This window comes from Lathyrus oleraceus, chromosome 7 (assembly GCF_024323335.1).
Source record: "Lathyrus oleraceus cultivar Zhongwan6 chromosome 7, CAAS_Psat_ZW6_1.0, whole genome shotgun sequence".
NCBI classification, from domain to species: Eukaryota; Viridiplantae; Streptophyta; class Magnoliopsida; order Fabales; family Fabaceae; genus Lathyrus; species Lathyrus oleraceus.
In genome coordinates this window covers 481,418,091-481,430,852 of record NC_066585.1, presented here as the reverse complement: position 1 = coordinate 481,430,852, position 12,762 = coordinate 481,418,091, and the positions used below count along the sequence as shown (strand labels likewise).

At 37.4% G+C, this 12,762-nt stretch overlaps 1 protein-coding gene across 1 annotated transcript; it reads left to right on the top strand.

Annotated features, from left to right (window-relative positions):
* The first annotated feature begins 7,469 nt into the window (after window positions 1-7,469).
* Window positions 7,470-8,459, top strand: LOC127104457 (uncharacterized). The gene has a single exon (XM_051041637.1). The coding sequence runs from the start codon at window positions 7,470-7,472 to the stop codon at window positions 8,457-8,459; it is 990 nt and encodes a 329-aa protein (XP_050897594.1).
* The last annotated feature ends 4,303 nt before the right edge of the window (window positions 8,460-12,762 follow it).

Below are 12,762 nucleotides of genomic sequence, written 5' to 3'. Positions count from 1 at the left end.
AAGAGATCATTTTCAGCACAAAGCAACCCTAATTTTGACAGCCACCACACAGAAAACACACTCTCACTCTCTTCTTGCAAATTTGCATTTGGAAAAATTCTGTCCCAACCATCAAGAGACACGAGCAACCCTTGCTTCCTCCATCATCTAAACATTGTTTGGGAGTGCTTTTGAGCATCATTTGTCAACTGGAACACCTCCTTTTGTTCTGCATCTCCAAGCATTCAACCATGGTGAAATCGAAATTGGACATTTTCCTGCATCTTTGAGCCAAGCAACCTCAAGTACCCTTCATTGCAAAGCATCATCATCATCTGTTTGCCCTTAAATCCACCAAAGCAACACTACTTCACACTTTCTTCAAAAATAAGTAAGTAAATCGACCTCCCCTTTTTACCATGCTATAATATGCTTTTGAAAGGTATTCTTATGCTGACTCTAGAGAACTAAAGCATGCTTAATTTGGTTGTGTTTTGGCCAAGAAATCTGAAAAATAAGTTTGGTGCTCATATGATGTTTTGCTCGATTCCTGGTACACAACATGTTTGGTTGAAAATTGATGTTGGTTTCTCATTCACCTTGCCATGCTGAGCATCTTTATGTGTGTGTTTTTAATTTCTGGAAATATCATTGAAAATTCGAATTATTGATGATGAATGTGTATGCTGTTTATGCTTGAACCTAGAACTCTGCCTATGAAATCCCCATGATTGTGCTTATGCTGTTGTTGAGTGATGTTAGTTGATGTTAGTTGTTGCATGAGCATTGAGGCTGGTTAGTTTTATTTTGTTCATGGTTGATTGTTTGCTGCTGTTGTTGCCTTGTTCGAATTTCAATTGATATTGAGCTTGGGAATGATGCTTGAATGCTGTGCTGATTGTGTGTTTTGGTCGAGACATTTTGTTTGATGTTGGTGACAACATGAGTATGCTGGCTGTTATTGTGTGATGTTGCTGTTATGATGAACTGCCCAGGGATTCCACCTGTTGTGTTTGGTTTTGTTGTTAGCTTGATGATGCTTAATATGTACATGCTGCTGTCCATGCCAAACCATAAACTCTGCTTGCTGTATGAACATTTCCAATGTTGCTGTTGTTTGGTTCTGTTTGGATGTTGGCTAAGCTTGGTTGAAATTTCCCATGAGCATGCTTGTTCCAATGTTGGTTGATGTTCTATAATGATAGTTGTTGCAGGGCCTGTTGGATTATTGTTGCTGGATGTGTTGAATGTTGTTGATTGTTGCTGTTTTCTTGTTGTTTGAATGATGATGTTAATTGTGTTGCTACATAAGCCAAACCCTCATACTGTTTCCAAAAATCCAGCCTATGTTTTGGTTGCTGTGTGTTATATGTTGCATAAACCTCATGAGTGTATTATCATGTGGTGTCCATGTGGCTGTTTGAGTTTTATTGGTTAATGAACATGAATGTATGGACCTACTGCAAAACCATGTTGCTGTCTTGAACTGGCCCATGAAAATCCGTATGATTTGTTGGTCATGCTGATTAAACCTTGCTTGCTAAATCCATGCTGTTGTATGCTGTCATGTACTGTTGTTTGGTTTGATATGATGCTGATGAACACATGCTGTAATACATACCCTGCTGCTGTTTTGCAAAACTACCCTGTCCAGGATTTTTCCCATGTTTATGTGTGGTATGCTGACTGATTACTTGCTGCTACACATTGCCAAATTCGATGCTTACAATGCTGAAACCATGTTGCTGCTTGTTTGAAACTCTAGGAACATGTCCAGAAATCCACCTTGATTCATATTATGTTTGCTTGTGTTGAATGCTGTTTGTTTATTTCATTTGGTTACATGTTGATGATTACACGATGCCATGCTGTTGCCTTGCTGCTGTTTGAAACCTCATGACCATGTGAAGCATTTTGTATGCTGTTGTTTGGTTGCAGTATGAGTATTCCCAATGCCATGTTATTGTGTGATGTTGCTTGAAGTTCGTTTTTATGATGATGAACTCATACCTTTCCCATATTGTCTTGTTGGTTGCTGTTGTTCTATGCTGCATGAATACCACATTTGTGTTACCATGTTGGTCTGTGTGATTTTGCTTGAGGTTTGTTGGCCATGATAATCAATTGAAGATGAGCATTTTGAGCTGCCCTGCTGTATGTTAAACCCTAGGGTTTCTAAAAATCAGAAAATATGAAGTTTCTTTGGTGTTTACTGTTCCATTGGCCGTTGGCCAATGAGAACATTCCGTTTCCATGCATCAAAACGCACAGTTTGGTTTAATGAGGTCCAGAATTACACTTGTGCCACTGCTTTGACTTTGCTTTGACCACTTTGCCATGCCATTTGTTCATATTGCATCCAACTATTTCCTCCATTTCTACAATTTATTTCTCATTCAATTTTCACTCAAAAATTATGAAATTTTTTGCATGATGATCACAAAGATGTCTACTATTTTATGGTGAATTTTAATTAATTTTCCATGTTCTGGATTTTAAATGATAAATGATTTTTCACATGTGTGCCAAAATGATACATTGTGCCATTCTTATTGTGAAATTCTCATGTTATATCCAATGCCTTTGAAATTTTTTGTGGTAAAACTAGACACCTTGACCTTCATTTCCATATAAAGTTTGTGCATTTATCATTTGTGGATTGAGAGTTATGATTTTTTGAAGTCATGTGTTGCATTTGGTGTCATACCATGATCATGCATTTTCACAATTTTTGTTCACACACTTCCCTACATCCAAATCACTTGAAATTTTGCATGAATGATCCCTTGTATGTCTAATTGATGTATGAATTGTCTTGGAATTAATCTTGCTGTTTTCCATTTGATTGAGAATTTTCTTCCATATGTGGTCATTTGTTGACTTTTTGTGCTATGCCTTGCCAAATCTTTTGTGAAATTCTCAAATCTTATTGTATGTCCATGAATTTTCATATGTGATAACTAGACATCTCAAGCTTTGCATTGGTGTTAATCTCATTCATTTCTCTTCTGTTTTCAAATTGATATGATTTTTTGAAGTTGACTTATGTTTGTTGACTTTCACCTTGCTTACTTGAATTTGGTTTGACTTCATGATTTTTGTTGACTGCCTTCCTCTCATCCAAATGCCATGAAATTTTGCATGTATACCATGTTAGATGTTAGGATTGAGTGTGATTTATTTCATAATTTTTGAAAATGTTTGAGTTGACTTTTGAATGAAGTCTTTGCTGTTGACTTTTGTATGCTTCTCTTGCCATGCTTTGCATCCTTTTGCATATGAAATGACCATGATGCATGATATAATTATGAATCCAATTGAAAATGCTTCTTGAATGATTAAACTTGGTTTGGGTTGACTTTTTCTTGCTGCCTTGACTTCTTCTTTCATCTTTGACCCTAGGCTAGTCCTAGTGGTCTTCTAAGCTTATGTTGAGTTCATCTGTTTCAGGTTAAGCACCAATGCCTTGAGGATCATTCAAATGTTTGCTTGAGTTGAATTATATGATGTGCTAACCTTTGTTTTGTAGGTGACTCATATGCTTGAGTCTTTGTGCCTTGCACAATTGGTCCTTCTGTGTGACTATTGGGTTATTTCCTTTTGGTTTTGACTGTTGACTTGTTTGCTAATAAGTTTGACTTTTGCAGGTACTTTAGTTGCTTAAGTTCTTTGAACTTGATTGCTTGCTTTGCTTTTTAGCATTTGCTTTGAGGTATAATTACTTCTTCTTCATGTAGTCTGGAGACCCGGTCTGTTATTTGACCGGGCAAACTGTCTGAAGTCCTCCTTAAGAGGCAATGCCTGTGTTTGTTTAAATTTGTCCTAAGCAGGAAAAGTCCTTCAAGTAAGGCAATTGGTGGAAGGTAGGGATAAGCAATCTATCCCCCACTATTCAGTGTGTCCTCTCTTTGCTCCTAGTACCTGGTTGAAGCAATGAGATAAAATACCCAAGATCTAATCGAGTCAATAATGTGGAGAGAGTTCCTACTTTCTGAACTCCCACACTTTCTTTGATGCTCTCTCTGATTTGAGATAGAAGCAATGAGGCATACCCCTCATCTCCTTTTCATCTGCTTCACCTGAGCCCCTCAATGGCCAGGTTAAGAGCAACCTTTACCCATTACAGTGGACTTTCAAAGTCAAACCCTCTTGTGTGAGCCCCCAATTGTTTGGCTATAGAGTGTGCTGTTTGATATTCATTGCTCGATTAATTGCTTCATGTGCACTTGTTTGCCTATATGTTATGCATTTATCATCATCATCAATTGCCATTAATGCATGATCATCTCATTGATCTTTGTGATGTTATCATTTGTTGTTTGCCCATGGAGGACAATTGTAAGTCCATTGCTTTGGCATTTGCTCCTGTGATATGGAAGGATAGAGTGTAAGACCTCATTGGTCACTCATATCTTCTGTTCATCTGTTTGGTATGTGAGGTTGCAGTTATAAGTCCCTGTAAGTTGGCATCTGCTTTCCTGTGATCATAGTTTGTTCATCTGCTTGTATGAGAGGTTGCAATTATAAGTCCCTGTAAGTTGGCATTTGCATTCCTGTGATCATATTGTTGCTTTTGTTCTTGTATGTGAGGATCCATTGTAAGTCCCTGTGATGTGGCATTGGATTTCCTGTGACCATACTGTGGAGTTAACCTAAGTCCAGACAGATTGGCAGTTGACTTCCACATTTCATTCTTTGTTTTCTTTTGAGGAGATTGGTGTAAGTCCATTGAGTGGCTTCTGATATCCTGTTCTGTTTTAGGAGACTGGTGTAAATCCATCTATTGGTATCCGGTATCCGCTTTTATTTCTTTTCCTGTGGAGATCGGTGTAAGTCCATTGAGTGGCTTCTGATATCCCATTTTGTTTTAGGAGATTGGTATAAGACCATTGATTGGCATCTGATATCCGCTTTTGCTTGCTTTGTTTGTTTTTTTTATTATTAATTGCTATTCCAAAGGACACACTTGAATCATCTCCCATATGATTTCAAGAAGTGAACCGCCTGAGAAGTTTTACTATCCATCCTTCATCCATTCATCATTCATTATGTCCTAGACTTTTCACACAATATCTTTCAAATTTGACATAAGTGTTGTGCAAACATTCTCATGTTTTCTAACTAAAAACCTGGACTCAAGTCCTTGACCTTTTTTTCAAACTCATTTTCATAATACTTATTTGAATTGATCTTAATTATACTTTGACTCCATTTTCATAATCATAATCAGTAATTTCACTCATTCACTTGTTTTGGCTTTGTCCATTAATCTTTTCATGCATGAGCTATAGGTTTGATTTATCTTAGTGGTTGATATTAATCTCACCTTCTGTCTTTAGTGATTGAATTGTAAGTCTTCCTCGCCTATTATAGGGTTAACCCCTCCCTGGCCAGTTGAAGCTGTTCTCACATGGTGGACGTTGTTGTCTGTATAAGGTTGAGTTTTCTCCCGTGGATAACGTAAGACCTAGGGTTTGTGTTTAAAATTGAACCTAACCCACTTTTGGAAATCTTTTAGCCGAACTACGGCGTTCTGATCCTTACCTTTGATGGAAGGTACGTAGGCAACGGGTTCATCCGTTCGAACCCAATAACCCAATAAATAATAAAAATGTATATTCTTTCCTCATCATCCCAATCATGTTTGCACAATCTTTATGTCATAACAAATAATAATTTTTGCATAACAAGTGTGAAAAGGGCTCCCTAGGAGTACCTAGGACGTAGTGGGTGCCTAACACCTTCCCATTGCGTAATTTACCCCTTACCCAGAATCTCTGATCTTTTTATTAGTTTTCTACGTGTAAAACTTCTTAGGCTTTTGTTCGCTTTTTAGCCAATCCTTTGGATAAATAAAAGTGCGGTGGCGACTCGAAAATTTCAATGTATCTCCTAGCTTATGACTTAATCGATAGATCATATAGCAACGAATACACCGCTACACTGGCCCTACCATCGAACAAAACGATTTCGAATTAAAACCTTCGTTGTTGTCATCCGTACAATAGAACTAGTTCTCTGGTAGTCCTACAGATGATCCGAACGTTCATTTATTAGTGTTTGTGTAGAACACAAATATAGTAAAGGTGAATGGTGTCAGCCCCGAAACAATAAGAGTACGTCTTTTCCTTTTTTCTTTAAGGGATAGAGCTAGAACTTGGCTCCAGTCTCTACCATCCAACTCTGTCACTACATGGGACGAGTTGAAGAAAGTTTTCTTAGCGCGATATTTCCCACCAAGCAAGACTGATATGCTAAGAGCCCAAATCGATGAATTTAGGCAGAAAGACAACGAATCTCTTTTCAATGCTCGGGAGAGATACAAGGACACGATGATACTTTGTCCATACCATGGACTTGAGCAATGGTTAATTATCCATACTTTCTATAATGGTATTTTGTACAACACTAAGATGAAGTTAAATGTTGCAGCTGGCGGTGCTTTAATGGACAAACCTTATGAAGACGCCTATCGACTCATTAAAAACATGGCACAAAACCATTTCCAATGGGGAGGTGAGCGAACTTCTACTGAAAAACCAACTACGAAGACTGGAATGTACAGAGTCAATGGCATATACCACGTCAATGCTAAAGTGGATGCTCTTACTCAAAATATTGAGAACTTAACCATAACCCCAACAGTTGTCGTAGCTGTTGTGGCACCCAACTGCGAATTATGCGGAACCCCTGGGCACACTAATGTTGAATGTCAATTATCGGCCTGTATTCCTACCGACCAAGTAAACTATGCCCAAGGAAACCCATATTCTAATACCTACAATCCTGGCTGGAAAAATCATCCAAACGTTTCTTATAAAAACAACAATTCTTTGTTTGCACCAAACCCAACCCCTATTATACCTCCAGGTTATCAGAAAGGAGCCCTTACTGCTCCACAAGCACTTAGAAAGTCAAATCTCGAACTCATGATAGAAAACTTCATGAACGCCAAAGTTCAAAAAAATAAAGATTTCGCTAATCAAAATGCTCACATGAGTGAGCTAATGAAACAGATGTCGAGTAAGCTTGATGCTATGGCTACCCATAACAAAATGTTAGAAACCTAAATTTCTCAGGTAGCCCAACAATAAGCAGCAAAAGCAGCCCCAACTAGAGCATTTCCTGGTCAACCTCAACCAAATCCAAAAGGTCATGCTAACGCTATCACGCTACGAAGTGGGACAAAATTAGATGGACCAGTTAACCCAAGACTTCAAAATCCATCCTTGTATCAAAACTTTGGTAAAGCAACTGAAACGGTAGCAATCGATGATCAACCAGAAGAACAAAAGGATAAAGGAGACGAAGACAAAAACAAAAAGGCCATAGAGAAATAAAAACCTTATGTGCCTCTGCCGACATACAAACCACATATACCTTATCCTCAAAGACTTGCTAAGTCTAAAAATGAAGGGCAATTTAAGAAATTCATAGAACTTCTGAAACAACTGAATATCATTATACCTTTTACAGAAGTTATTACACAAATGCCCTCATATGGTAAGTTCCTTAAAGAGATCTTATCTAATAAGAAAAAGCTCGAGGATAATGAGACTGTTACACTTACTGCTGAGTGTATTGCTATAATCCAAAATAACATGCCTCCTAAGCTAAAAGATCCAAGTAGTTTTTCCATACCTTGCGTAATCGGAAAGTTTATCATAGACAAAGCTCTATGCGACTTAGGAGCCAAAGTTAGTTTAATGCCCTTATCCATATGCGAAAGACTAAAAACAGGAGAAGTAAGACCGACGAGAATGTATCTTCAACTAGCTGGCCGTTTTGTTAAATTTCTAGTAGGTATGCTAGAGAACATTCCCATTCGTATAGGTCAATTCTATATTCCCACCGAATTTATAATAATGGACATAAAGGCGGATTCCAACATCCCTATCATTTTAGGAAGACCATTTTTGGCCACTACTAGATTTATCATAAATGTGAAGAAAGGAAAGCTAGAGAACATTCCCTTTCAGGTTGGTGAAGGAAAAGTTAAATTTATTCTATCACAGTTCTTAAATGCACCAACTATAGAAGATTTGTGTTGTTTCCTAGACGTCATAGATGAATGCATTAAAGAAATGGAGATGGAACAATCTAAGTATACTGAAGTACAAAATATTCCACCAACTCGTATATCTAAAGAAGAAAATTGGCGTGACCCATACGTAGATGGAAATCTAAGGGAATGTTTAGCACTAACTCCTAATCATATACCTTGCCCGAAGAAACATGACGTAGAACTTAAAATATTACCCAAAGATTTAAGGTATGAATTCCTAGACACAGAGCTTAAAAGACCAGTAATAGTCAACGCAGACTTAGGACATATTGAAACCGATAAATTACTACATGTCTTAAGAAAATACCCTACAGATATAGGCAATAACATCTTAGATCTTAAAGGAATAAGCCCCTATATATGTATGCATCGCATTATGCTAGAAGAAGGTTGCAAAACCTCTAGAGAACACTAGAGGAGAATCAATCCCATCATGAGTGATGTAGTCAAAATAGACGTACAAAATCTATTAGAAACAAAAATTATATACCTGATATCCGACAGCCAATGGGTTAGCCCAGTACACGTCGTGCCTAAAAAGGGAGTTGTTATGGTTGTTAGTAACGAAAAGGGTGAATCACTAGAAAAACATACTCAAACTAGATGGAGAATGTGAATTGATTATAGCAAGTTAAATAAATCCACTCGTAAGGATCATTTTCCTCTACCTTTTATCGATCAAATGCTTGAACGATTGGCTAAGCATTCTCACTTCTGCTATTTAGATGGTTATTTAGGATTTTTCAAATTCCTATTCACCCTGATGACCAAGAAAATACTACCTTCACATGTCCTTATGGTACATTCGCCTACTGGCGAATGCCATTTGGACTATGTAATGCTCCCGCAACATTTCAAAGATGCGTGATGTCGATCTTTGCTGATTTTATAGACGACATAATGGAATTATTTATGGATGACTTTTCTGTTTGTGGGCATAGTTTTGAAGGATGTCTATCGAACCTAGAAAGGGTACTTGAAAGTTGCGTGAAAGTTAATCTTATACTAAATTGGGAAAAATGTCATTTCATGGTCAGACAAGGAATCGTACTTGGACACATCGTGTATGATAAAGGGATTGAATTAGATAAAGCTAAAATAGAAATCATAGAAATCCTTCAACCTCCGAAAACCATTAGATAAATACGTATTTTCCTAGGACACGCCGGTTTCTACCGACGATTCATTAAGGATTTCTCTAAAATAACCGAACCACTAACTAGGTTATTAATGAAAGACGCTGAACCTTAGACAAAGAAACGACCATGCTATTTAGAACAAAGAAAAGACAAAAAGATTCATGCGATTTATTACACAAGTAGAACCTTAGACCATACGCAAATGAACTACGCCACAACAGAAAAAAACTCTTATCCGCCGTGTTTGCACTAGATAAATTTGGTTCTTACTTAGTAGGAGCAAAAATAATTGTCTATACTGACCACGCTGCAATTAGGTACCATTAAGTAAAAAAGACGTTAAACCAAGACTCTTAAGATGGATTCTACTCCTACAAGAATTTGACTTAGAAATTAAAGACAAGAAAGGCACCGAAAATGTAGTAGCTTACCACCTCTCTAGAATTGAGGATATGAAACCTGAACAAGTGCCTATCAATGACAATTTCCCCTATGATAGACTTGTAGCCCAGTTAGGAAATAACATAATTGAATTCTCTTTAACTTATAATGATACAAAAACTAATGAAGTTGTGGAAACAGTTTATACCAAAACCACACAGCCATGGTATGCTGACTTTGTCAACTACCTAGCAGCCGAAGTACTTCCACCAGACCTAACCTACAAACAAAAGAAGAAATTCTTCCATGATCTAAAATGTTACTACTGGGATGAGCCCTTTCTTTTCAAAATAGGCACCGATGGTATCTTCCGTCGATTTTTCCCCGAAGAAGTAGACAATATCATATCCCATTTCCATTCTGCACCTTATGGAGGGCATGCAAACACTTCAAAGACTTGTGTGAAGATCTTACAATCTGGCCTCTTTTGGCCTTATATATGGAAATATGTCCACACCGCAGTTATAAATTGCGACCAGTGCTAACACACTGACAGTATCTCTAGACGCGACGAGACGCCACTAAAAGGTATCTTAGAAGAAGAAGTATTTGACGTTTAGGGTATAGATTTTATGGGCCATATCCCATCTTCTTTCGGTAATGAATACATACTTGTTGATGTCGATTACGTATCGAAATGGATCGAGGATGTAGCCTCTCCTACAAATGATGCACGAGTAGTGATTAAAATCTTTAAAAATATAATTTTTCCTAGATTCGGTGTGCCGAATCTTGTAATTAGCGACGATGGCCCCCATTTCATTTCAAATATTTTTGAAAGACTGTTGCTCAAATATGGAGTCCGACACCGAGTAACGACACCTTACCATCCTCAAACGAGTGGTCAAGTAGAGATTTTTATTCAAGAAATTAAGAAAATACTATAGAGAACTATTAAAACCTCTAGGAAAGATTGGTCTTCAAAACTTCATGATGCTTTATGGGCTTATAGAACAACTGACAAGACTTCGATATGAACCACACCATTTAAACTAGTTTATGGTAAATCATGTCATCTGTCGGTAGAACTAGAACATAAAGCTTATTGGTCCATTAAGACCCTCAACTTGAATTATACTGCCACAGGTGAAAAAAGGACTTTAGATATCCATGAATTAGAAGAACTTAGACTAGATGCCTATGAGAATGCCCGTGTCTTCAAAGAGAGAACTAAACAATGGCATGATAAACGTATATCAAGGAAAGATTTCAATGAAGGAGACGTAATACTTCTCTTTAACTCTCGACTGAAAATTTTCCCAAGCAAACTTTGTTCTAGATGGTCGGGCCCTTTCGAGGTTACGAAAGTATTTCAAAGCCGTAGAAATAAAACGTAAATCAAAAGAGACATTCGTTGTAAACGGGCAGCGTCTTAAGCATTATCACAATGTAGAAAATAGGGATTACTATTTTAATTACAAATTAGAAGAGCTGCCCGCTCATTCACAAGAATAAACTTTGAATTAATGTTGAGCTATCGACATTAAATGAAGCACTGCGTGGGAGGCAACCCACATTTTAAATTTTTAGATTTTAGGATTTTAGATTTTTAAGTTTTAGTTTTTCTTAGTTTTCCCCCGAATTTTACGCGATATATTATTTTGTATTGACCACTACTAACTTAATTTATGTCTACTTTTAGGATAATATAGCATAAGCTAATTGATCTTACTAACTTTAGAGAATGTAACAAGTAGACACTATGGATATCACTTTCAAGACAAGAGGCCAAAGGGCGCTTTGAAATTCTTGCTCAGAGAGAGCTGGCACTAACCATTTACCCTGATGGACCTAGCCTAACTAAACTAGGAATCAAAGATAGTGTCATGTATCTACTTAACCAGTTAGGTTGGGACAATTTTGTTGTGAGAAGACGATTTAGCTCTTACCGTAACCTAACCCTCGAGTTTTTGAGTTTACTTTCCTATGACCCTACCCGAGGAATATGATTTAACATATGACTTATCACTTTTAGGTTGTTTCTTATTGACTACTGTTATAAACATCGTGAACTAACTGAACTTTTAGGATTTTCTAATGGCCCAGATGTTTTTACTATTAGACAGGAAGAGGTTCTTATGGAACTTCAGCTTGACTACTTTTGGGGTAGTATTACTGGAAACCATCACCTGAGCCAAATAACATGTTTTCTGCGAATATCCATAATCCGCCTATCCATTACTTTCACAAAATCCTAGCCCACACCTTATTCGGAAGAGAGGAAAACGTCACTTTTGTATCTCGAGATGAGCTATTCATTTTATTTTGTGCTTCTCAGTCCAGGGAGGTTAATGTTGCAACATTTATGCTAGCCAACCTGAATCGAATTGCACATGATGCCCATGGACCTATCCTTGTAGGAGGCCAAGTCACTATGATTGTTGATGTTATAGGTCTTAGATTCCCTCTTGCTAGAATCCATCCTCTAGACGGAATCTGACCTATGAACTTTCACTTCTTTTTTAACCGCGATATCATAAGAAACTTAGGTCCTGATGAGTTTGAATTTCTGATTAACAATGAGGTAGTACAACTTTTCACTTTGCCAAACCATGAAAGGACGAGTGTACACAACCAAGACAATTGGCTTATAAACTTAGAAGGTCAAAATGAATCACCCTCTCCACCTGGAACACCTCAAATCTATGATAATTTGTTGCCCCTGTCTCTGATGTTACTTCATTTACTCTTGTTGCTCATGTCGCTCCTCCTACCGAATGTACTGCTGAAATTAACACCTTACAGACGGAAGTTTCTAGCCTTAGAGGAGAGTTCACCACGTTGCGTGTGGATTTCCACGACTTCATGGATGTAGCCAATGAGCAATTCAATCAATTTTTCAACAAATTTACTCCATTCATATATTTTTCGGGCCTAATATTCGACGTCGTAGTGGATAATCACATTATATACTACCGCATTTCCGACTCTTCCATTTGAACAGTGAGGACATTGTGTTGTTTAAGTGTGTGTGTGGGAGGGGGGGGGGATAACATTTATTTCCCATTTTTATTAAGATAGGATTTCAATTGCTTTCTAATTAGGATTTCCTTGTTTTCCAGTTTTTTTTTTCAAATTTTGTCGAGCTACCGACAAAAAACTAGCTATGCATGGGAGGCAACCCATGACTTTTCGTTT